A 24,940-nucleotide genomic window follows, 5' to 3' on the forward strand; every position below is an offset into this window, starting at 1 on the left:
TGGAAAGTTCTTTTCTCCCTTGTATGCTGGTGCAGCAAAAAAGTGGCGCTCATTGTGCCGCCTTTAAAGCTGCTGTTTTGCCACAGCCCAACTCAACATGTTTACAAAACGTCCCAAAAAATTTTGAAAATACTACGAACACTACCAAACATTAAGAATTAAACTAAAACACTACCGTTCATCTCAGTGGTTGAATCAAGGTGGGATCAGTGGCTGAGTGGGCTAGTCCACACCAGCTTGAAGGACATGAAGCGAAAGCTCGTGTTGCAGAACCCAGGGGTCTTGGGTTCAATCCCCGCCCCTGCCCGTTTCGATCTGGACGAGCATCGTACCGGCGTGCAGTCGTGTATCACTACTGCGTAGTGCACGTTAAAGATCCCAGGCTAGCAGCTGTACCACACTGGCTAAATTGATCATCTACCGCTCACGGACAAGTCACCCGTTGCGACATACTAAGTTCAGGCTGTATAAACATACACACACCATTTTTTTAGGTTGAATTAAGTACACTGTTATTTTAAACGATACAAGGAAGTTTCGAATATTTGTATGCACGTAAAAATGTCCAACGATAGCAGCTCCAAAACTAGAGAAATAAAAATAACAGGAAAAAAGAAGGAATAGGATAGTCAGTGCTAGTCAGACCCAGTAACCCGAAAAAGATTCAACAAGGAACCTTTCAGTTTCTTTTCCTTGCAAGAGCATTATCATCTTCGCCATGGCCATAGCCTGCTCGAGCACAAGTGCTGTGGCTTTCAAAGTTCTGCCGTGTTCGCACAGCTGACGCACGGTAAGAGCTGCCACACTCCCGTTGGGGTCACGGCAAACTAAAGAGACTGCTTGAAGCTCTTGTCCGGTCAGTAACTACATACTCCGTTCAGCCCCAAGCCGAGACTGCAGTGGTAGCTACGAGCTCGTTGGACCAGTCCTACGTTGGTCCTTTGCCACATCCTCGCGTAGTGAGCGGGGTCAGTTGATTAAGAGGAGGCGGTCGATTTGTCCGGCGAGAGCTTAGCACCCACTGCAGTGTAAGCTTAGAGGTGAGCCCAGGCACGTAGCCAGGATTTTGTTTCGGGGAGAGCCCGTCCATAACAAAATGCTGTATGAGGGGGAGGGGGAGAGGAGGTCCCAGCAAAATGGAAGATTTCGGGGAAGGGGGCCCGGACCCCATAGCCAGCCCGCCCCCCCCCCCCCCCCCCCCCCCCTGGCTACGTGCCTGGGTAAACCGAATATATAGCTCACTCCATCACTACTTTTCTTCTTTTTGCATTTTGATACTTTGCATAAAGTCGACAAACGCAGAATGCGTTGCGTGTTTGTCGACTCGTTTGTTTGTGTTGACCTACTTTGCACGTTAGGCTTTTGATATAATTTGTTAGAGAATGAGACGTGAACACTTGGCGCATCCTGAATCAGATGGCTTTATGCAAAGTATTGAGAAAAGTTATAACTTTTTCTTCTCTCCCGTATCCTTTTCTCTCGTCTCGTTCTCCGTCTTACATTTCATCATCTTTTCCCTGGTCTTCCTCTTCGTCGTCAACCTTTTCTTCCTCACTCGTGGTAAGCTTTGATATGTGTATTCGTAACCCATGTAATGTTCCTAGGCACAGAGTGCTGAACATTTCGCTGCAGTCGACCCCCTGCCAGGGCTCATGACACATAGCATGTGAAATGATTCATGCTACAATTTGTTTTGCAGCCACTCGAGTACATATATGGTACTAGCTAAAATAACACTTTTCCTAGCCGCTCAGACGGCGCAGTGATGGAGCATGAGACTACTTGCCGAAAGTTTGGTTGTTCGATCCCGCAAGAGACGAGGTGATTTTTGCAAAGGAACCAGGCCGTGTTATTGTGTTTTATCGCGGATTGTGTTTTACGAGTAGTTTTCTATGAAAAAATTGTTGTAAACAAGCGTTTTGACCGAGTGACATGCTAGGAGCGTTACAGACGTTAAGGTTATGTATAGACCTTTCCAGCGGCAGTCTCGAACGAAGCGATTTGCAGCGGGCGTCCCTGGTTTTGAGAGGGTACGTCAGTGTTGCCCGACTGCGCTGAGCTGTGGGTTTTGTAGTCAGGGGGCTGTGGCAGCCTGCGTAGGCGCACTTCCGGGCGCTGGTGGAGGCTAAATTGCCGTGTTATATTTTTTATTTTGTGTTCTATGGCGAATAGAATTTCTCGGGGTTTTTAAGAATGCATTGTACTATTTTTTGGGAACAAAAATTAAGAAATAAAAGCTGCTTTGGTGAGTCCGTGCGCGACAGAACAAATGCAACCGGAAATTTTGTTTCATTTTATGTTGATTTTTTTACGGCACCGTACACTCAGCTGTGTCAATTTACAAAGGTCTTAGCCGTCAAAAATATTTAACCACACAGGATATCGGAACTGCATGGATATTCCCCGCCCACACCATGAAATTCAACGAGTATCATCAATCGAACAAAATATAGATATATTGTATGTACCCCACGGTGCCGCCTTATCCGAACAGGACTTGAGAAAGGTCTCGAATAACACAGCATGTCCAATATACAGTGCCGACGATCGCCAATAGTTACTTCACGACAACCGGACAGAATCCGGTGTGTTTTGGGGAACATCTAGAAGAGAGCTGCTTTTTCGCACAGCTTCAAAGCAAATGAACGAACGTGTGTATTTCGTCGCCACAACTCGGACCCGACCCTATCAACTATTTTTCGCGAAGACCCGGAACATAGCCGGGAAGGCTTTTTGGAGATTATCTCAACATGAATAATCCTCCAAGAACGTCGAACTGCCTGCGTCGCGGGCAGCTTGACGTTCGCTCTCTTCGTTCGTTTCCTGCGAAGGCCGAGTCCCTGGACTATTCCCTGGTTCTCACAGTGGAAGATAACACACAAAGGGTAAATATCCGAAACAGGAAAATAAAGCAAAAACTTCCAAGAAAAGTCGGCGAACTCCGAATGCACAATGCAGGTGGGGAGTCACGCTGGCCGGGCTTCCACAGCTCAGGCGGGTGCCAGAAATTTCTGGCTGATAGGGGTCGCTCGATTCGCAAAAGGGCGGCGGCCAGAGCGCTCTTTTTGGAAAGGTCTATACCTAGTATATACATAAAGCTCGAACCCTGGTGGGCCTCGAACCTGGGTCAGTTCGATGGCAATCGAAGACTATGCACAAACTCATGTTTACAAAAAAACCGGAGCGCCCCTAGAGGACGCCGCGATGGAGTGTGGGCAAGAAGCTCGCCGTCACCCATAAAAAAACAATCGAAATGCAATGTTGTCAGCATTGGTGTGAGTCCCAGTGCTCTTTTTCGTGTTGAAATTGTTGATTTTATGTCTTCCTGGCAATGTCTGACTACCTGAGCGGCCTCAGAGAAATTACCGAGGCTCGTTACATCGCAAAACGTCGTGTGGATAATGCGACATGCGGCGATTCATACCGCGTGGACGCCGCAGAATAGGCGCTAAAGCCTGATTCGCATGACGAGATTCTCCTCGCTATTTTCAGTTACAATGTCGCTTGGGCTGCGAAAACGTAGACCACAGCTGAGGTGATCGAAGTCGAAACTGAAAATTACAGGCAGAATCGGACCAAGTGAAACAGGCATAACAAGTCCGCTTACCCCAACCAACCTTCAAACTTAGAAGTCTTTTGAGGCCTTATAAATTAAAATAAATCAATAAAAATAAATAAATAAGGAATGAAATGAAAAAAATCAAAACAAAACAATAAATAAAACACAAAGTAAAGAATACAAAAAATTAATGAAAATAAAAATTGTAGAGCCCTTCCCCTTCACGTGAAGATGGAGGACCAGCGAAGCTGTTATCTTTACAACGTCTAGGACGATGCCTAGAGGAAGATGTCCAGGAAGACCTCAAAGATGACTTGTAGAACGACCTTGAGGACAACGTCTAGGACGACCTCTCGGACGACTTCTAGCTAGGACGAACTCGAGGGCGACTTCTAGGATGACGTCTAGGATGACCTCAAGGACGACTTTTAGGACAACGCCTAAAGGACAACCTCTCGGACGACCTCAAGGATGGCTTCTAAGGCAACCTCGAGGACAACTTCTAGGACGACGCCCATTCCCAAATTTGTAAGATCTGAGAAAATACACACAGTACATTTATACGTAAAATTGATGACTAGAAAGTGCCCATACCCCATTTTTTTGCAATAGTCTCCAAAGTTAGAGCGGGCGGTTGCCTGGTATTTTACGGAATATCTAATAAAGCCAATGAAGGCTGACTCAAGCTGGTTGCCCCCTCTTTTTGTTTTTAATAATTCATACTTACCACGACCAATGGGGAGTTTTCTGTCGACATGTGAGGATGCATTACTTCCCGAACCAGCGCATAAGAGCTTCGCTCCTTGGTCTTCGTCAGCACGCTCGAATCCTAAATTTTGTGTCACAGCCTTTCACGATGCTAAAGACTCAGAAGTCAGCCCTAAAACATGTTCTGTATTATGAGTGATGACCCGTACGTCAACAACCTCCCCCTCTGAGTGGCACAAGCCACTGACCTGAAAGATGACAGCGTCCGTGTCCCTCTCGGGCAGCCGCTCGGCGGTGACCAGGATGGCCGGCAGGTGGCGCTGCTTGTTTCTCTCGTGCAGGGGCGTCACATACAGGGCCACAGGGCGCTCTGCCCCATGCAGCTGGTTGTCCACCTGCACGTTCTCCACGCTCGCGTCCAGCAGCTGAGAGGCCGGCCCCTGCTGGAAGTTCACCCGCACGTTGTGCAGGTGGCCATATAGCAGCTCCTCGCTCAGGTGGTTGATCACCGAGACGCCCAGACCACCGGCCAGGTGGACTTTCAGCTGCAATGCATTGGCAGAGAAGTTCAAGTTGTCCCGCCTCCTGCGATCACTTCCTACCTTCGATAACAATTCAGCATCTCCTAAGCTGAGCGTGCACGCACAGCCAATGCATGCCGGAAGGCAACGAACGGGTGCATTCAAATAGATACACCCTGCCGTTTTCGTCAGGTCGGTGACTGTAGTAGCCTTCGCCAAATTCCATCTTGTCGTCCGAACTATGTGCTTCAATCTACTGCTGTGACAAAGCCAGGAAAATACTGGCACCTCAGAAGCTCTAAACTGCATTATAGGCGTAATAGGGCGTTCTGAAGTCACAATGTCTTACTTGAAGGTGTATGTACGGAAACGTTGCGCACAATAACAGCCCACTGCTCTGCGACAATAAAAACAAAGGAAGACCAGCGAAGCTGTACTATGGTGGGACGACCTCAAGGATGACACCTAGAGGATGACATCTAGGACGACCTCAAGGACGACGCCTAGGACGACCTTAGGGACGATGTCTAGGACGACCTCAAGGTCGACGCCTAGGAAGACCTCAGGGACGATGTCTAGGACGACTGCAAGGTCGACGTCTAAGATGACTTCGAGGACAACATCTAGGATGACCTCAAGGACGACTTCAAGAACGACCTCAAGGATGACTTCTACAACGACCTCAAGGATGACTTCTAGGACAACCTCGAGGACAACCTCGAGGACACCTCTAGGACGACATCAAGGACGTTCTCGAGGACAATGCCTAGAGAAATTCATCCTTTCCACTCTGATGAAAACCAGAGAGGAAAGGCTGGAAAGGTGGCCGCCGTCGCTCAGAGATGGCGGTAGCTGTCCAGAGTTTTGTGTTGACATTGATTTGGTGACGGACACAAAACTGGGGAAACTAGCCCTCAACAGCTCCGCTGTAAAAACCAAAAAGCAATTGTTCTCACGTAATGTAGCCCTTGATTCAAAGCCTCGCTCGTTCGAAACGCACCTGTTCACTCCCCTCCTGCGCATGGCGCAGAGCGGTGCAGCGAGGTGCAAGCTACGTCCAAGGTTGAGAGCGTCCGGTAACAGCCGTCTCCTAGAACGTAACTTGATCTGTGAGAGCGGGCCTCGGCGGTCAGCGGTTGGACTTCGTACGAGTTCTTATACGTGTAGTCACAATATATACAGGGTGTCTAGCAAATTATTATTTTGAAATTCCCTGACTTTTCCAGGTCTCCCTGACAATTTCAGGTGAAATTCCCTGACCACTGTAGAGGTGGTTAAATATATAAGACCGTTACAACACAAGGCATCGAGCACTGTGAGGATTATTTTGCATGGGCTTAATCCAACTCGCATATTCCGAAATATTCGGGTTCGTCCAGTCCGAATTAAACGAGCACTCTCTTGCTGCCGAAATAGTCAGTGAAAAGGCCACTTCCGAAAACACAATGAAAACACAACGCTCAGCTACACACGTCAATAACCGATTGGCAGCACGGCCACCAGATGCACACTTTCGGGTACTTTCGGCTTAAGGCTTGGATTGGATTGGGGTCAGGGGCGGATTCAGAGGGGGGTCCGGATGTCCTGACCCCCTCTTGATTTCTGCATGTGTAAAATATAGGGTGTAAAACGAAGGAAAGGGGGAGGGGGTTCCTAAACATATGGTACGCTGACCAACACCTGACCCCCCCATCAGGAAATTCCTGCATCTGCCCCTGATTGGGGTCTACGGCTTTTCCATTTGTTACTAAATCTAGTAGCTCTAATTGGATCTAGCCTAGTGTCGCGCCCTCAATCCAGTCTAATCCAAGGCTTGAACTGGATTTGTCGGCTGTTCCCTCTGCATCAGGTAGGCATACTCTACATCGGGTGAGCAGAGCCTGCACTCCACTCTAAGCCGAATTTATTGCCATTTTTTTCTGTCCCCAAGTCCTCAAGTCTTTGCTCAGGGCACTCGATGGCGTTTCTGGCTCATTTTCCCTGACTGGGCTCGTTTTTTGACAATATCCATGACAATTCCCCGATTTTTCCCGGTAATTAAAATTTCTCCGTCAATTCCCGGTTTTCCCGGTTGCTAGACAGCCTGATATACCTGAGCACGCCGCCGGATACTAGCAATATATATAACCTAAGAACGGTCTCGCGTTGCTTTCCATACTGAATGAGCTTCATAGGGTGCCCTTCCTTCCGCAAAAGGCAAGCCCGAAAGTGGCCTAAAAAGGTTTGCAATTTATAAAGCATGGTTACTGTGGCGCGCCCCCAACCAGCTGTGGGTGCGCCTTTATCAATGGCGATGTGCCACAGTACCTTGCCATGTCATATTGGCACCTAATATGAATTTTGCAGGAAGTGTATAAATGCAAACATTTTACCCCGCATAATAAACACCCCCCCAAACATGCGTCAATTTCTCGAAAAAAAAAAAATTGCGTGCATTATGCGAGTAAATACGGTAATCTTGGTTTAGCACTTGTGGGATAGATGCATTTCTTCTAGGCTCTTTTTTGATGCGAAAGTATTAACTGTCCCATGGAGCGAGCCGACGTCATCAGTTTGAAGAGCGAAAACGGCACCTAGTTTCCCTGATCCCAAAGGTCCCATTGGCTGGTGCGCGGCGACAAGGCTCCCATTGGCCGCTGTGCGAGTCAGTTTCAACGACTGCCGCCAGATGGCGCTGAGTGTCCGTGCTGTCAGCGCGCCGATAAAACTAACTGCGCAACCCCATGCCACTACGGGCCCTGCGGCAATTAAAACAGACACGTTGGCACGCGCTCGGAGGATTTTGCTTGTCTCACCGCCGACCAACATGCCGTGGCCTTCATCATCCACATCATCGATGGTGCTTCTGCTCGTCTCGACTTTGACGAACATGGTTCCGCCTCTAGCATCCACATCGTTGGACATTCATGCTTTCGCATTCACAACTCATAAGAAGTGCTTAGGTGTCTTCCGACTATTTTTGTTGTTGGAACATATTTTGGGTTTATGTTTAATGTTCGGAGTCATTATTTTAGTCGTTTGCCAAAGCTCAAGAGGTTGTCACCCCCTGGGGTCCCTTTCCTTTACTCTCTTCTCTCTCCCTTCTTCTGAGTGCTAGCCAATTTCACTTGTTTGGCCTTCTGTACTCGAGTGTAGGACGACCCCTTCAATAGTGCCTTACATTTTCGGGGAAAAAGTTGCCTCTGATTTGGATATATAAAGTACCTTAGTTGGAAAACAGTTAACCTCAATTTTCTTATTAGTTTGCATCCATTTCTTTGATAACATCCAGTTTGTGTCTTGCACAGCAGCCAATATTTGCTACCAAAAAGCATGGCAGTCACACGAAAAGATGTTTTCACAAACCTCCAGTTCCAAGCCAAACGCACCCTCGGGTTGAGTTCCTTGGTCATCGTTTTTTGTGTCCTTGCTTTTCTCTCCTGTCACGTTTGTACTTGTGCAAATCAGTTGCTGTAAAAACCAACAAAAGGCACATTGCTAAAACTGTAGCCACCAAGCCAATTGATTGATTGGTTAATTAATGAATCAATAAATAAATCATGTTTAGTGGTTTCTCAAATAAAGATGGCAGAGTGAATGTACAGCAAGGTGGCAAGTAAGGTGCAATACATGGGCTATGTAGCTTCCACAACTTAGTAACCACAGACAGTCGCTGACCAACTTTTCGGAGATCGCAGGGACTGAAAAGGCGTCCGAACAATAGAGCAGTCCGAAAAATCGGCAGATAAAAAAAACTTGCTTTTATGTATTACGTCCAAGCGGGCTTAGAAAAGCCGTAAATAGTGCCTTGCTTCAGGATACGCCTCTGCTAAGGTTCGGCCACTTTCTATTAACTTGAGAATCGCTGCCTTCTTTTCTAGCGTTATGGTCGAGTACTTTCCGCACTTCTTAGCGACACTTCGCGGCGGCGGAAGAACAGATAGGGCCATGACATCCAAGCCAGCATAGTCCGAAAACATGATTCACCGAGAGTAAGTGAGAGGCGCAAGTTTACGACTGCAGAATGGTGAATGAACAAAACAAAATAATAAAAATGATGATGATAATGACGTAGCATAGTGTCACCTAGCGGTAGAACTTAGCAGTACTCTAGTAGCACTGCCAAACCAAGCCAATCCATGTGCAGTCAACATAAAATCTAAAATGGAGGCTCCTCGGTGGCATTTCCCGAAACATTGGTAGTGAATATGCACTATTTCTATCGGGCAGGTTACGGTTCATCCTTTAGGTCCAAAATATCGAACAAGTTAGAATTATGAGCTTCCGAAATATCGGTCGGCAACTGTAATATGAAATTCGAATCAAAGTGTGCGAGTATAAGACTTATTGTGAACTGGATATAAATATTAAAATTTTTGTTTGGAGTCTAATTTTAATATTTATATCCAATTCACAATAAATAGTTCATCGTTTATTAAGATTAGACTTTGAACAAAAATTTTAATATTATTCATATTGTGACATTTGGTGGAGGTGCGGGGTACCGCATGCCCCTGCCGCGTACCCCTCCGAGGGCCCACAGTGCAAGTCCGACGCCTAGCCCACGAAGAACCGACGAAAGCACTTCCGAGATCCGGTTCAGTCGTCGCACCCAAGGTCTACACCCGGAATTCGGACCTCTACCGCCCAAGACTAAGCAGCCAACGAGGCCAACGATGGACAGCCAGTCGTCCCAGAACCCGTCCACCGCCAGCGTCGTATACCTGCCCGTCGCACCCAAAACTCCGACGCCTTTCCACGGAGACACCCACGAGGACATCGAGGACTGGCTGCAACATTATGAACGTGTGGCCCGACATAACGGGTGGTCAGCTGAGCACTGCTTGCAGAACCTTTACTTCTCGCTGGAAGGTACTGCAAGGTACTGGCTGGAGAACCACGAGGCTTCTTTAACCTCGTGGGAGGTGTGCAAGCAAGAGCTAGTGAAGACGTTTACCAGCCAACACCGACGCGAGAGGGCCGAAGACATCCTTCGAACAAGGACCCAAGGTCTGAATGAAAGCATCACCAGCTTCGTTGAGGATGTTCTTCGCCTGAGCGCCCGCGCCGATCCTCAGGCTACAGAGGAGAAGAAGCTGCGACACCTGATGAGGGGTGTCAAAAGCGAGATATTCGGAGGTCTCATTCGCAATCCTCCGACAACTGTCGACGGGTTCGTCACGGAGGCGACGAATATGGAGCGAGCGCTACTAGCACGCGCCAGACACTACGAGCGGCACCCTGGCGTGACTACTCTGGCGACATCCGGATACGACCTTGGTACCGACCTCCCAGGCATCCGTGACATCATCCGTGAAGTCGTCCGGGAAGAAATCCTCAAGATGCTCCCCGCTACGGATCGCTCGTCCTCCCTGTCGCTCGCCGAGGTCGTCCGAGAGGAAGTCCACCGAGCCTTCCAACCTGAGATTCCGATCAAAACGACGACGCCAGAGGAGCCTACTCTGAGCTACGCCGCCATGGCCCGAAGATCGCCGCAAGCTAACCGCCAGACCACGGCGCCACCCCGACGAGACCCTCCGATGCCACAGTATCCTCGACGCCAGGAAGGACAAGTCCACGACGTTCGCCCGGAGCAACCCTCGTCGAGGAAGACCGACGTGTGGCGAACGGCCGACCGACGCCCGCTCTGCTACCACTGCGGGGAAGCCGACCATGTGTACCGCCGATGCCCATACCGACGACTCGGGCTGCGCGGATTCCACCCAAACGACCCGCGCCCCCGGTGTGGTGAACGCCCTCGGGAGATCGACGAGTACCTGCGACGACCCCAGTCCCCCGAGCCTGCGTCCCGCCGAGAGTTCCGGTCGCCATCGCCACGACGTCCAGCTTCGCCGATGCACCGACCCCGACGTGAAAGCCTGTCCCCCCTATCTCGTCGGGAAAACTAAGTGCGGCAACGCCTGGAGGTGCCGTTGCCGAAGACGACCCGAGTAAAGAGCCTCCAAGAACGCCGGAGCGCTCCCACTCTCCCGACGCCACGCATCGCTACGACGCGCCTGCAACGGTGTCCAACAACCTAAACGTCGTCATCGACGGCCACGACGCATCGGCACTCGTAGACACCGGAGCAGACTACTCAGTCTTGAGTGGGAGGCTCTCCCGCCGCCTTCGAAAAGTCATGACACCGTGGGAAGGACCCCAAATACGAACCGCCAGAGGACATCTCATCACACCAGTCGGGAGATGCACCGCTCGCGTCGAGATCCACAGTGAAACGTGCCCTGTCAAGTTCGTCGTTCTGCAAGACTGTTCGAGGGACGTTATCCTCGGAATGGACTTTCTCTGCGAGTATGGCGCCGCCATCGACCTCGGAACAAACCGGCTGACGCTACGAAAACCTGCTCCACCAGCGGAGGAACCCCAAGCGACGTCACCCACGGTCCGAGTCCTCGCAAATCACGTAAACCTACCACCGCGGTCAAGTGTTTTCGTACTTGTCGGGATCGATGAAGCTTCCTGTGGCGAAGTTCTTCTCGAGGGAAGCCTCCAATTGCTCCTGGGAAGAGGCATAGGCGTCGCAAGGGGAGTAGCTGAACTTCAGGATGGGCGGACTGTGGCCCTCGTGACGAACTTCCGAAACGAAACGCAACACCTCACGAAATGTGCAGCCGTGGGCCACGTCGAGAAACTCCGAAACCCCGCCGAAATCACCGCGATTACTGACGAATCCTCGCCGCCCCAGCAAGACAGTACGTCGCCAGCGCAGCTCGACATCGACCCTAAGCTTCCGGACCCGAAACGACGGCAGCTGGTTAACCTCCTCGCCGAATACCGCGACTGCTTTGCGACGTCGTCGAAGGTGCGCCAGACCGCGGTTGCCAAGCACCGCATCGTTACCGAGGACGACGCGCGCCCTACAGAGTCTCCGCTAAGGAAAGGGAGGTGATCCATCAGCAAGTTCAAGAGATGCTGAATGACGACATAATTCAACCTTCAAACAGTCCATGGGCCTCTCCAGTCGTGCTGGTTAAGAAAAAGGACGGAACTCTTCGGTTCTGCGTGGACTACCGGCAGCTCAACACGGTTACGAAGAAAGACGTCTACCCACTCCCCCGCATCGACGACACTCTAGACCGGCTGCGCCACTCTCGATACTGTTCATCGATGGACCTGAAGAGCGGCTACTGGCAAATTGAGGTCGACGAACGGGACCGAGAGAAGACAGCCTTCGTCACGCCGGATGGACTGTACGAGTTCAACGTGATGCCCTTCGGACTATGCACGGCGCCAGCAACTTTCCAGCGTGTCATGGACACCGTACTGGCAGGGCTGAAGTGGCAGAGTTGTCTCGCCTACCTTGACGACGTCGTAGTATTTTCAGCTGACTTCGACGAGCACTTGAGACGACTCCGAGCTGTTCTTCAAGCCATTCAGACCGCCGGACTCACACTCAAGCCGTCAAAGTGCCGGTTCGCCTATGACGAACTGAAGTTCCTTGGCCACGTGGTTAGTAACGAAGGCGTCCGCCCAGACCCCGAGAAGACTCGCGCCGTCGCGGCATTTCCAGCGCCGACAGATAAGAAGGCCGTGCGAAGATTCCTTGGACTTTGTGCCTATTATCGACGCTTCGTTCGGGATTTCGCAAGGATTTCCGCACCACTTACGAATCTCACGAAGGACGCCAAGAAGTTCGAATGGGCCGAGGAGCAACAGCAGGCATTCGACGAACTGAAACGACGACTCCAGACTCCTCCTGTGCTTGGACATTTCGACCAGGATGCGGAAACAGAAATTCACACGGACGCAAGTAACGCGGGACTGGGCGCAGTACTAGTCCAAGTGCAAGAAGGCATCGAGCGAGTCATCGCCTACGCAAGTCGGACATTGTCCAAGGCAGAGAAAAATTACTCCACAACTGAGAAAGAATGCCTTGCGGTCGTCTGGGCAATAACGAAGTTTCGTCCGTACTTGTACGGCAGCCCGTTCCGTGTAGTCACGGACCACCACTCGCTCTGCTGGCTTGCGAAGCTGAAGGACCCGTCAGGACGCCTCGCTCGATGGAGTCTTCGACTACAAGAGTTCAACATGACAGTGGTCTATAAGTCAGGCCGCAAGCACAGCGACGCCGACTGCCTGTCCAGAGCCCCCGTCGAAACCCCTTCCGGCTGCAGCGACGACAATGACGACGAGTGCTTTCTAGGAGCAGTGAACACCGACGATATGGCACGACGTCAACGGGACGATCCTGAGCTGCGCGCATTAATCGAGCACCTGGAAGGGGGCAGGAGTACCGTGCCACGTGTCTTCTCACGAGTACTGCCGACCTTCGCCATCCGACAAGGTGTACTCTACAAAGAGAACTTCGGCAACAACAACACACCTTGGTTGCTGGTAATCCCGAGTGACCTTCGAGAGGAGATCTTCCAAGCCTGCCACGACGACCCGACATCCGGACACCTTGGTTACAGCCGGACACTGGCCCGTATTCGTGAAAAGTATTACTGGCCGAAGCTCCCCAAGACCGTCCACCTATACACACGATCATGCCACGAGTGCCAGCGACGCAAGAAACCGCCGACGAGGCCGGCCGGACTTCTGCAGCCCATTTCTCCTCCAACTACACCCTTCCAGCAGATCGGAATGGATCTACTTGGTCCTTTTCCGCCTTCGACGTCCGGGAACCGCTGGATCATCGTCGCCACAGATTATCTCACGCGGTACGCCGAAACGAAAGCTCTTCCTTCAGGGACTGCTGTGGAAGTCGCCAAGTTTTTCATCGAGTCCATCGTCCTCCGGCACGGCGCTCCCGAGGTTCTGATTACAGATCGCGGATCTTCGTTCATGGCCCAGCTGACGCAAGAGATCCTTCGTCTCAGTGGCACCGGCCATCGTCGAACCACTGCATACCACCCGCAGACCAACGGACTGACCGAGCGACTCAACAAGACAATCGCCGATATGATCTCTATGTACGTCGACGTAGAGCACAAGACGTGGGACGAGGTGCTGCCCTACGTCACGTTCGCCTACAATACGGCGGTTCAAGAGACCACTGGATTCACCCCTTTCCAGCTGGTACATGGTCGGAAGGTAACGACCATGCTGGACGCCATGCTGCCCCATGAGCCATCTGACAACGAGAGCGACGACGCCCAGGCGGTTGCTCAACGCGCCGAAGAAGTTCGCCAGCTCGCCCGACTCCTGATTCAAGACCAGCAACGCGTCGACGCCGGCCGCTACAACCTTCGTCGCAGGGACGTCCACTTCCAGCCCGGAGACAGGGTGTGGGTGTGGACGCCCATCCGTCGCCGCGGCCTCAGTGAGAAACTGCTGAAACGGTACTTTGGACCATACAAGGTACTTCGTCGCCTCGGCGAGCTGAACTACGAGGTGATGCCCGACGGAACACGAACATCGTCACGCCGCCCACCACGACCTGAGGTCGTCCACGTCGTGCGCCTGAAGCCGTACTACGCTCGATAGGACTGTGGACCTTTTGTGCTCCAAAAGACTCTTTAGTTTATCGTTTGTTTTTTATTTTGATTTGTTTTACACTGCATCGGGGCGATGCACTTTTAAAGGGGGGAGTAATGCCGCGCGCAAGGCTGAGAAAGCAACGCTCGGTCACGGTCCTCCAGAAAGTTCCCGTTTATTCATGTACCGCACGTAACTTCTATCATTTATCCCTGCTTTTGTTTTCTAGAAAGTGCGTGTTCATTCTCGCCCCGATCACGCGACGCTCGAACCGCTTTCGCCGAATCTTCGAGATAGCGGCGCACTCTAGATAAGAGGCCGCCCGCAACCTTGTCGAGTCAGTCTCGCCCTAGCGCTCGATTCTGCTGACACGCCGACTTCGACGCCCGCGACGCTCTGCTTTCTTCTGTTTCCTTCTTTATTTTTTTTGGCACAAGTTCGCCACATTAAACGTTTATTTCTTTCTGTTTATTTCCTGTTTTTTTGTTTGGTCACCACCTGTGACAATATGAATATACGTATTACATTCAATGAGAATTGAGTATGAATAATTTAAAAATCAAGGCTGAAAATATTTTCTAGAAGGCATACCCACAAAAAGGAACAATTTTATACATGAGAAACATTTCATGTACCGTATAAACCGAAATATAGGTCAAACTTATTTTTGAAAAAGGACCTGAAAAGTCTACTTTCGTCTTATATAACGGTCATTAGCGGAAAAACAAAAATAATCTCACAACACTGGGTGGCTGAAGCTGCCATTTTGTTTTTCTTTGCAATCACCTAGCACTCGTCCACTTGTCAAGATGGTCACGATTCATTTTCACTTGTGCTCCTTGTTTTGTTACATCTACCGTTGCCACTCCCGCAGTTCACGGTAGCCTTCAAGAAGAAGCCAATCGCCTATGCAGAAATTCACGGGAATCTTGCAGCGCAGCGAGAGTTCAGTGTATTGGAGAAGAGCATATGCTACTGGCGAGGCCACAGACAAAAACTGGCAGAGAGCAGCAAGGCGAAGAAAACTTCATTTCGTGAAAGGACTGCGGTGTACCCCGAATTGGAAATAAAGGTGGCAGATTTCATTCGGGATCTGCGCGTAAGATCGCTACCTGTGACGTTGGAGCGAATCCATATGAAAGCTGTTGAGGTCGCTCGTGCCTCTGGGTTCTTGATGGCGCAATTCAAAGGGACGGCATTGTCCCTTTCAATTGCGTTAGTAAACTCGTCGTTGGACGAAGGTTCTGAAGAATCTGATTAGTAACGCTCGCGCACTTCCCGTTTTATTACTTGCGAAGCAATTAAATAAATGTGCCGTGTTTTCTCGTCCTTCCATATGCTTGGCCAAATTTGTTACCAAGGCAAGGTTGCATTTTCTCGCCATAAAAATATTTTTCTCGCTTTTTGCAACTTCAGGGGTGGAACTCATGAAATGCACTTGGGAGCAGCCACGGGAGCAGCTGAAGCAGCTGTTTTGGAGCAGGTTGGGAGCAGCTAAAACCACGTTCTGGAGCAGGCTAGGAGCAGCTCAGATCAGTTTTCATTGCACTTCAGCTTGTGTCTTCGACAAGCACGGGAGCAATTTCAATCGTGCTTAGCAGCACAGATGAACATGAGTGGTTAGGGACCTAGGTAGATGGGATAACAGTGTAACATATGCGAAAACTTGAAACTTTGTGAGCCTTAATGAGAATCAAAAAGCAAGTACCCTATGTTTCTGTAGATAGCGTCCTTGATATTTTCTCAGTGGCTTTCAGCCGCTCAAAATGCAAACCAGCACTGCTTATCGCACAATCCACACGTGCTCGACATAGCAATTATATGTGCGAACCACGTGACGAGCGTAAGCAACGAACGTGCAGTTGCACGGAGGAACAGGGCAACAAATTTCGGGTTTATCCTATTCTGCAACTCGATATCGAAGCAGCAGACTACGATTAACAAAGTTATCGTATGTGAAGTGATAAGCAGGAGCAATGTTAATGTACGCCGAGTAGATCTACCACTCGCGTAAGAGCTGCTGGCCGGCAAGGTTTCGGATCAAACCGCCTTTCAGTTCTATCTAATCACAATTTATCTTGCGAGAATGCGGTTCCAACCTCTAACGATGAAGTACTAAAATTAATATTTTGTTCATTTGTTTTCAACTGGCTGATGTCTGGATTCCGGATCCCGGGCCGCTGAGCCTCAGGCAATCTGACGCTTAACGACTCGATCTCACCTAAGCCGACTTGCTTAATCGCTTATGGTTGAAAAATAACAATCCAGTCGAAGGTGGTGTAGCGCTTAGAATCCAAGTTTTTTCGTGCGCTTCCGACTCTGGATACACAGGGAGAATAAACAGAACAAAGGATTGCAAGGCCGACCAGGCTAAACGCGCTCATTGTTGCCGATCGAGTTAATAAAACCGAAACCAAGACAAAATACTTTCAGCAACATGGCGCAGTATGGCGCAGACACATGCGTCTAGCGCAAAATCGCGCAAATGGCACCGCCGTTCCACCCCTGAACTTGTAAATTAGGGGGTCAACTTATATTCCAATTTGACCTATATTCCAGTTTATACGGTACTTATATTAAAAAAAGAAAGGCCCCGGTAGGATGAGTTGGGAAAACGGTGATATGACATGAAAAGCAAAGCTATTACTACCCTATTTATTTGAATATAGCTTGAGGTGTTCTTTTCCAGCACTTTAATTTGAATTCACGTATCTCTGCCATACCTTTTGCCTGAAGTCTGTGACACAGAGGACGATGGTGGGGCCCTTGGGAACGACTCGCACGGAGAGAATGCCCGACCCCCCCCTCATCTTTTGGTTGGTCACCGCCTGCTCCAGGGGCACCCCGTTGTCCATGCACACAAAGCTCACCGGCATGGGAGGGCCCAGCACCACGTCATTGCCTGGGGCAGTCAATGCACAAGACTCAGGTTGGCTTTGCCACGTGCTACGACACACAAAAACCAACAACAAAATCCTGCATTTAAAGCAAAATATGTTTGTTTGATTTCTATATATCACGAGTGGATTGACATCATAATATTATAAGGTGGAACGAGCGAATTACCCGCCGTAAAACGAGCTGAAAAAATTGGCACCTGCAGATGGAATGCTCGAACTTTCACTGAATGTGCACTGAGCAGGCCAGTTTCACATTGTTCAATTTCAAGGTGTAGTTCTCTTCCAGTCCATGTTGGGCGCGTTCACAGTCGACCGATTTAGCGACGCTATTAACTTGTGGCGCCATTTCCCAATAGGTGCAGCGAGCAGAGGATGCAATGTTGTCTGCTCACTGCGTCTATTGAAACATGGCGCCACAAGTTAATAGCGTCGCTAGCTCGGTCATCTGCGAATGCGCGTGACATTGACTTCGGCAAGTTTGTTGCTCTAATTTTTTACAGGAAGAGAACCACGTCTTGAAATTTCATAAGGTAAAACTGGTCAGCTCAAGGCACATTCGGTGGAAGTTTAAACTTTCTATGTGCAGGCGCTGATTTTTCCGATTCCTTTTACAGCTGAAGTTCCACTTGTGCCACCCCATACAGTGTAGACCGCATATAACGTATGTCGCGGGAGTCGCGAAAATCCGCACTATAAGCGGTACCGCGTTATAACCGAAACATCAATTTTTCAGGCCAAAATACATGCCATGTGACAACTTACCTTTGTAAAAGAATTTATTTTATGTTAGATGAAAAGTAAAGCTTAGTTTGAGGAAAATCTTTATTTCACCAGACTAGTACACTTCTCTCTCAAGTGTGTCACACATTTTGAAAGAAATGAGCGGCTTTTGCCTGGCGTAGCCTTTTAGCGGCGTCGCGGGTTGCGGACGGATGTTGCGAGCGTTCAGGATTGCTAACCCTAATCACTTTTCTCCGGAGATGAAAACGCGTGAAAATTCGCATCCTTCCTACGGTACGCGCCAGTAATACCTTGAACTTGAGCACACGCATGAATTGCGGCAAGTAAGAAATCCGGGCGATGTTCGAGGACACAAATGCTTAGAAATCACCACTGTAGTCAAAGTAAACAAACATGACGACACGGGCGTTTCTGCCGTCTTGAGAGCGCCGCCACGACATCGCCGCTCGAGTAGGTGGATCTTCCCTTCTAATACGTGCTGGGTTATCATAGCTACACACAACGAAAATTCACAGTCAAGGATAGCGCTTTTACGCGGAACGATGAGATGAACGCCGTCTACGACGACGATCACAACATTGATCACGACCGACGCCATGTTTGCGGATAGAAGCAGCCGGCCCAGCCGGCCCGCGACCGGCATGCAACGCGCGCGAACACTTCTCGACCTGCGACCTGCAATTGGTCTGTCGTTACGGTTGTTGGTTTCCAACGCAGCGGAGGGACGCACGCACGTGAACGACACGTGCGTGCGTCCCTCCCTCGCTAGGGCAACTGAAGCCTCTCTCTTCGCTCCTCCCGCTTCTTCGAGCAACCTCCTTGCCCCGCGAGTGCCGCTTGCGCAACGCTTGCGGCTCGCGCCGTCAGCGCCGTTATCTAGTGTCGCACAGGGAAGCGTGCTCGCTGCTCCGGTCGTCGGCGCGGTCGGCGGACTGTGCCAGAAACCGCACTATAACCGGTATTTCCCTTTGCGCGCCTGCGTTTTAAGCGGTATGTAATTACATGGAGTTCTATGGGAGGCGAACCGGTGGTTTAAAAAACCGCGTTATACCCGGTCCTGCACTATAAGCGGTTACGTTGTAAGTGGTCTATACTGTAGCTTATTAGTGGTATGCACTTTACAAAAGTAGACCAACCAATCACTATTACAATCATGTCACATTAATAATATGGACCAGGGTATCGAACCAGAACCGAACCATTTTTTATAGCTGAAGCGGAACTGAACCGAACCGAAATCTTTGCCGCCATCTTGGAACTGAACCGGAACCGAACCGGAAAAAAATGTAACGGTAATCAGTTCAAAACGGTTCATGGTAATTTCTTCTCAATTTTTTTTGTTAGTAACACAAAATGGATATTTGGGAATAAAAGATTTGTAGTTGTATTTCTCTAAAACTTTAGTGCGCACCAAACTCGAATATGCAAGCTCTATCTGGAACCCTGGCGTATCCCTAGCATCATCCATTGAATCCATTCAAAATCGCTCCGCACGTTTTATACTTTCTAACTATCACCGTACAGCCAGCGTCACCTCCATGAAAGCGTCTCTACATTTGCCCAATCTCTCCTTTCGTAGAAAAATAGCTCGCCTCTGCTTATTTCACAAAATTTATCACTCTAACCCATCTAACCCAGCACTTTATTTTCAGAACCATCATACATATCGCCGCGCACCGATCATCCACTAAAAGTAGGAATCCCCTACTGCATCACTTCCACCTTTTATGCCTCCTTCCTACCTCTGACCTCCGTCGACTGGAAACGCCTTCCCGCATCCGTAGTCTCACTTACTGACGCTGCTTAAAACCGCCATAACTGATGTTCTTAACAATGTTCCATAGCGATTCTGTACCTTGTGTTTTGTTTTTATTGTTCACCTTATATTGATGTATATAATTCCACTCCTCTCTGTAATGCCTTCGAACCCTGAGAGTATAATAAATGAATGAATGTATTGATCAAATCGTCATATACAGAATTGCAATGTATGAGAAATTGTGAGTTTTCATGGCACTTTTGTATTGGCACTATGATTAAACATGCGTCACATGGTCACGTGACGTCGTGGTATCAAGACATGCTGTCAAGTAATGTTACGTCACGTGACCCCGTGACGTCAAGATACTCACTGCGTCAAGTGGATTTAAACTGAAATGTCACTAGATTTATTAACGCAGCTGACACCGTGACGTAACATATGACAACACGATTTGCACTGAGTCATGTGACACCGTGAAGGTACGCAATTTTTATGACCCCGAGTCGAGTGCTCGGGATCATGACAATCAGCATCACCAAACATTCAGGCAATGGCTCGTGTTCAGTTAAGGATTATAATAGCCCGGCTCTCAGAATATCTAAAGCTCAAGCCATGCTCCATACTTCGGACGCTTCTTGCTCATTATTTGTGATCTTGGCCTTGATTCGCTATCATGAACAATTTTTCTGGGAAATGGATGTGTCCATGTTAGTGAGACATGACTGTATTGAAACAAGAGTAATTGCGCAGGCAAGGAGATGAACGAACATGGTAAGAACCTTTTAAACCTTGTCGTATTTGCCCCTGTTTTTTGGTTTCCTTGTCTCAAGGGTTTTCTCTATGACTGTATTGACGACCGCAAACTATTCACTTTGCTTCAAAATTACTCGATTTGATTCAAAATTATTCGTGCGAAGCAACTATTCACTTCGAACTAAAACATCACTATTCGCACATCTCTAACTTAACCAGTTCATCCCCCAAAAACTCTGTCCGTATGGCAGAGCATTCATATTAATGGAGTTCATATTAACAAGATATGACTGTAGTACTCTCACTCTGCTTCCAACAAATCGGCTCTTTCCCACCTCTCAAAACAAACAGGACTATGAATGCATCCTTGTTGTGCGTGTTTGTACATAAGTATGAGCGTGCTAGTGTGCAAGCAGTTTGTGCGCAACCAGATGTGTGTGTTTGGACGTGCTCTTTCTGTAACTTGTCTGGGAGCTAGCCGATCGGTGCCAGGGGCACTTGTCCCGCATGGATGCGATGCCCTTCCCCGTTCACCCGCACACCGAGCGGTGCCGAAAACTAAGCACAATAAACACTCTCGCTATCACGTCTCAAAAAGCAATAGATTGAGTAACGCGTGAGCAACATTACAGAGTCGGAGCCAGAGTCAGTCGAGTGGCAGAGAGGAGCCTTGCTCACCCCTACGCAGCCCGACAAAGCCGTCCCGCGGCTGGACGAACATGCCGGGCAGCTGGCAGCACAGCCGACCATCGTCCAGGAACTGCCAGGTCTGGGTGAGCCTGCGGCGACCGTCAGGCTTGCGCAGCATCAGCTCCGTCTGCTTCTTGGGCTCAGGCCCCAGGCCCGCAATGTCCAGCACCAGCATGCGGCCAGACTCAGACCCGTGCCTCGGGTCCAGGGGGGTGCTCGAGCCTTCGTGCTGAAGCATGCCCGTGGATGTCATGCGCCACAGCTGGGAACGCTTGCCCAGCTCCTGTAGCACGGGGCAAACGAATGACGTGGTCTTGTAGCGATGGGGGTGATGGTTGGATACCAAATTTAAGTGAACCACGGATGACCCTCTAAAGCTAGAGCTTTTGAACTGGGCTTCTAGGAACACTGCAGGCTTCTTGGGGTACCCTCAAAAGTTTGCACGAGCTCCCAATTCTTCCCGGTCATTCCTCTCCCCAATTTTAGAAAATCTATCTAATTTATTGATGCATGCTTACCCTAGTCTGTGCACTACCCTTTGAGGTCTGTACGTACGTGCACTACTCTATAGCATCTATGCCGAGATAGGGAGGGATTTCTTAACCATCAGTTAGGTGTTCCTCAAGTTTGGGAAGTTAGAGAACCGCTACTCTAAGGCTAGGGCTCTCAAACTCGGAGATACGGGATCCTACCAATGAAACCAATTACACCGACGACTTCCCAAGCCAAGAAATTTCATACAACTAGACAAGGTCCAAGGATGTGGTAAGGACCAAATACAGGTCAGACAAAAGAGGGCTGCAGTGCTAGTGGCGAAAAGCTGAGCAAGAGCTCAGCCACTGTCCAATCTTTGTCGTCACTTTGGATGAGTTGCTAATAGGAAGTACTACAAAAAAAAAAACTAACTTCACTAGGTATACATTGACATAAAATAAAAAAGCATACCAGGCCAAACTGCATTCTATAAGAAGTGCAGCCGACGCTCAGATTCGATACAATCCGTCTTCCTGCCATGGGCTGCCGCCAAGCCTTTCCAGAACATACCCACATTGTCCTTCCTTTCCTTTTCTTTGTTGCAACGCCACCGAGAATGCACCGGAGGATTCCGCCAGTGCATTCTTTGTGGCATGTGACGCATGAGAACATGAGCAGTTGGTTTACAATGCAGGTGTTTGGCACCTGCATAGTGTCGAGTAACATGCTATTGGATATTCACTTTGACAGGAACTGTGATAATAATTTTTTTGAAGTGTTGATCGCGGTGGGTTAGCGCCGTTGAGTGCGCTTCTTACCGAGCATCGGTGCACTGCAGAGAAGCAGCACCCGTGAAGCTCACTTTCGCGGATGTTGCTTTTCCGCAATGCACCGATGCTTGGCAAGAAGTGCACTCAATAGGGTTAACCCACAGAGATAATCACTTCAAAAAGGACAAATATTGCAGTTCATACTCAGGAGGAAAGCACACTCTCAAAGCGGGATGGTGCACGTGTGTGTCTGGTATATTTAAAAAGAAACAGGAACTTCGTGAATGTTGGTATCTACGCTACAGTAAAAGTTACAAAATTAAACTGGCTATTAGGCAGAGATGTCCTGACAATCTGCATTCATCATTCATGATTACCCTTTTTTCCTTTTCTCAAATTCTAGGTATAAGGAAGGATATTTAGAGATAACAAGATTTATAAATCTCGATAATAAGGTATAGCTGAGCATCTCTAGGTTTATGTCAAATGCGTAATCTACTTGCTATTCCAATGTAGGCACTGGACTTTCTTAAGCTACAGTGCATAAATATAGTTCGATTAAAGTTAATTTAGCTTTAGGGGTGTGCGAATATTTGAGTTCCGAATTCGAATTAAATAGTTAAATTTATTTAATTTTTCGATTCAAATTTGATTCAGACTGAAATTTCACTTTTCGCGCACCCCTACTTAGCTTAGAAATGGACAAGTGAGAACTTGGGAACAACCTTCGCAAGTTTGTCGGCCAAAATCACAATTTGCGAATTTGCTTTCGAACTAAAAGTCCACTATTCTCACATGACTACTTATGACGCTATGAAAAATTCAGGTGGAGCTCACCACCAGATAATGCCCCGTCCAGAAAACGATTGCCTTGACTATTACTACTGGGTTGGCTTGGCTGCTTGGCTGCTCGGCTGAACACGTTCGCAAGCTTAATGTCTCCCCGTCACGACGTCCGCTGCATTTAGTCTGTCGTCTGAAAGCATCTACTAGTCGTGCAGACAAACACGCAGCAGCATACAAGTTATTTGATATTAGGACATACTCTACTACCATTGGAATGCCCGTAAGATGCAACCATGAAAGTGGGTCGTCCGCATCTGCCACCGCTTGCGTCTGTCTGCTATTCCACCCCCCCATTTAAAACAGTCTGCAATGCTCGCAAAAAGCGGCATTCTAGCGTTCAATAGTGCACGGGCCACAGTTCAATATGCAAGCGTCTGTCAGCATGTGTCGATGTGTGGAAAAAACCAACAAAAAGGACACAAAAAAATGAACAAAATAAATACTGTAAACAACTTAATTTTTGCGGGCTCAATATTTCGCGAATTCCGCGAGGTGTGGTATTTAAGAACATTTGCGGGTTCAAAATTCCACAAATCAGGGTGGTATGCTATGTATTCGCTACATTAGGAAAACATATTTGCAAGACCTTAAGTTTCAAGATTAAGTTCTTGCAAAAATTAAGTCATTTACAGTATACTAGTCCTTTCAGCTTTTCTGTTCTTGATGTTTTCTTGTATAGCACCTCGAGCAAGATGCGTAAGCATCATAATGGCACAATTAAAACGCAACTAAAAAAATGAAAGCCGTTTACAATTCCCTGTAACACCGGTTAGAGCGCAGCTCTTGAGGAGGAAGATGGAAGCGTACTGAGGGATAGATGACTCCTTGAGGTCACGTGACCTCAAGGGGGTCACGTGACTTCAGGGGGTCACGTGACCTCAGGGGGTCACGTGACCTCAGGGGCTCACGTGACCTTTGGGGGTCACGTGACCTTAGGGGATCACGTGCTATTCCAATGTAGGCACTGGACTTTCTTAAGCTACAGTGCATAAATATAGTTCGATTAAAGTTAATTTAGCTTTAGGGGTGTGCGAATATTTGAGTTCCGAATTCGAATTAAATAGTTAAATTTATTTAATTTTTCGATTCAAATTTGATTCAGACTGAAATTTCACTTTTCGCGCACCCCTACTTAGCTTAGAAATGGACAAGTGAGAACTTGGGAACAACCCCTAAGGTCACGTGACCTTAGGGGGTCACGTGACCTCAAGGCGGTCACGTGACTTCTGGGGGTCACGTGACCTCAGGGGGTCAGGTGACCTCAGGGGGTCACGTGACCTCAAGGGGGTCACGTGACCTCAAGGGGGTTACGTGACTTCTGGGGGTCACGTGACCTAAGGGGGTCACGTGACCTAAGGGGGTCACGTGACCTAGGGGTGTCACGTGACCTGGGTGGGTCACGTGACCTCGGGGGGTCACGTGACCTCGGGGGGTCACGTGACCTCGCGGTTACGCCGACGGCGACGCCGCTCAAGCCGGAAACGGGCCCCTAAGAGCTGCGCTCTAAAAATATTTGCTCTAGCACGCCAGGCACACTGCTGAAATCTTGAGCTGCAGGCCTTCCCGAAGCTAAATGATGAAAATATGCCTGGACAAATCTGATGTGAGGCAAACACCCGACTGCTGGGGTCCTGCCAAATGTCTCTCTCAGTACTCAAACCATAGTTACCTCTCAGTACTCAAACCATAGTCGCAATCACTACAGTTGCACGATAGAGTAGCAGGGCCACTTTCATGGTAGCTGACACATCAATTCAGCATCAAAACGTGCAAATGAACAAATTAAGCCAGATCAAGCCAAA

General features: G+C 48.9%; 1 protein-coding gene and 1 long non-coding RNA gene across 4 annotated transcripts in view; both read right to left on the reverse strand.

The window, feature by feature from the left end:
* Nucleotides 1–24,940, reverse strand: part of LOC120848601 — a 396,114-nt gene that overhangs the window by 51,159 nt on the left and 320,015 nt on the right. The window lies entirely within an intron of this gene.
* Nucleotides 1–24,940, reverse strand: part of LOC115332524 (vacuolar protein sorting-associated protein 13D) — a 192,001-nt gene that overhangs the window by 22,113 nt on the left and 144,948 nt on the right. For all 3 annotated transcript variants that reach the window (XM_029994924.4, XM_029994936.4, XM_029994930.4), the window contains exons 68-71: nucleotides 21,037–21,331; nucleotides 16,926–17,104; nucleotides 8,134–8,238; nucleotides 4,516–4,812 (exon numbers count right to left, since the gene is read on the reverse strand). In XM_029994924.4, the coding sequence (XP_029850784.2) occupies nucleotides 4,516–4,812; nucleotides 8,134–8,238; nucleotides 16,926–17,104; nucleotides 21,037–21,331 (876 nt within the window). The remainder of the gene's footprint in view (nucleotides 1–4,515; nucleotides 4,813–8,133; nucleotides 8,239–16,925; nucleotides 17,105–21,036; nucleotides 21,332–24,940) is intronic.

This window comes from Ixodes scapularis, unplaced genomic scaffold (assembly GCF_016920785.2).
Source record: "Ixodes scapularis isolate PalLabHiFi unplaced genomic scaffold, ASM1692078v2 PGA_scaffold1__304_contigs__length_218370807, whole genome shotgun sequence".
Classification (NCBI taxonomy): domain Eukaryota; kingdom Metazoa; phylum Arthropoda; class Arachnida; order Ixodida; family Ixodidae; genus Ixodes; species Ixodes scapularis.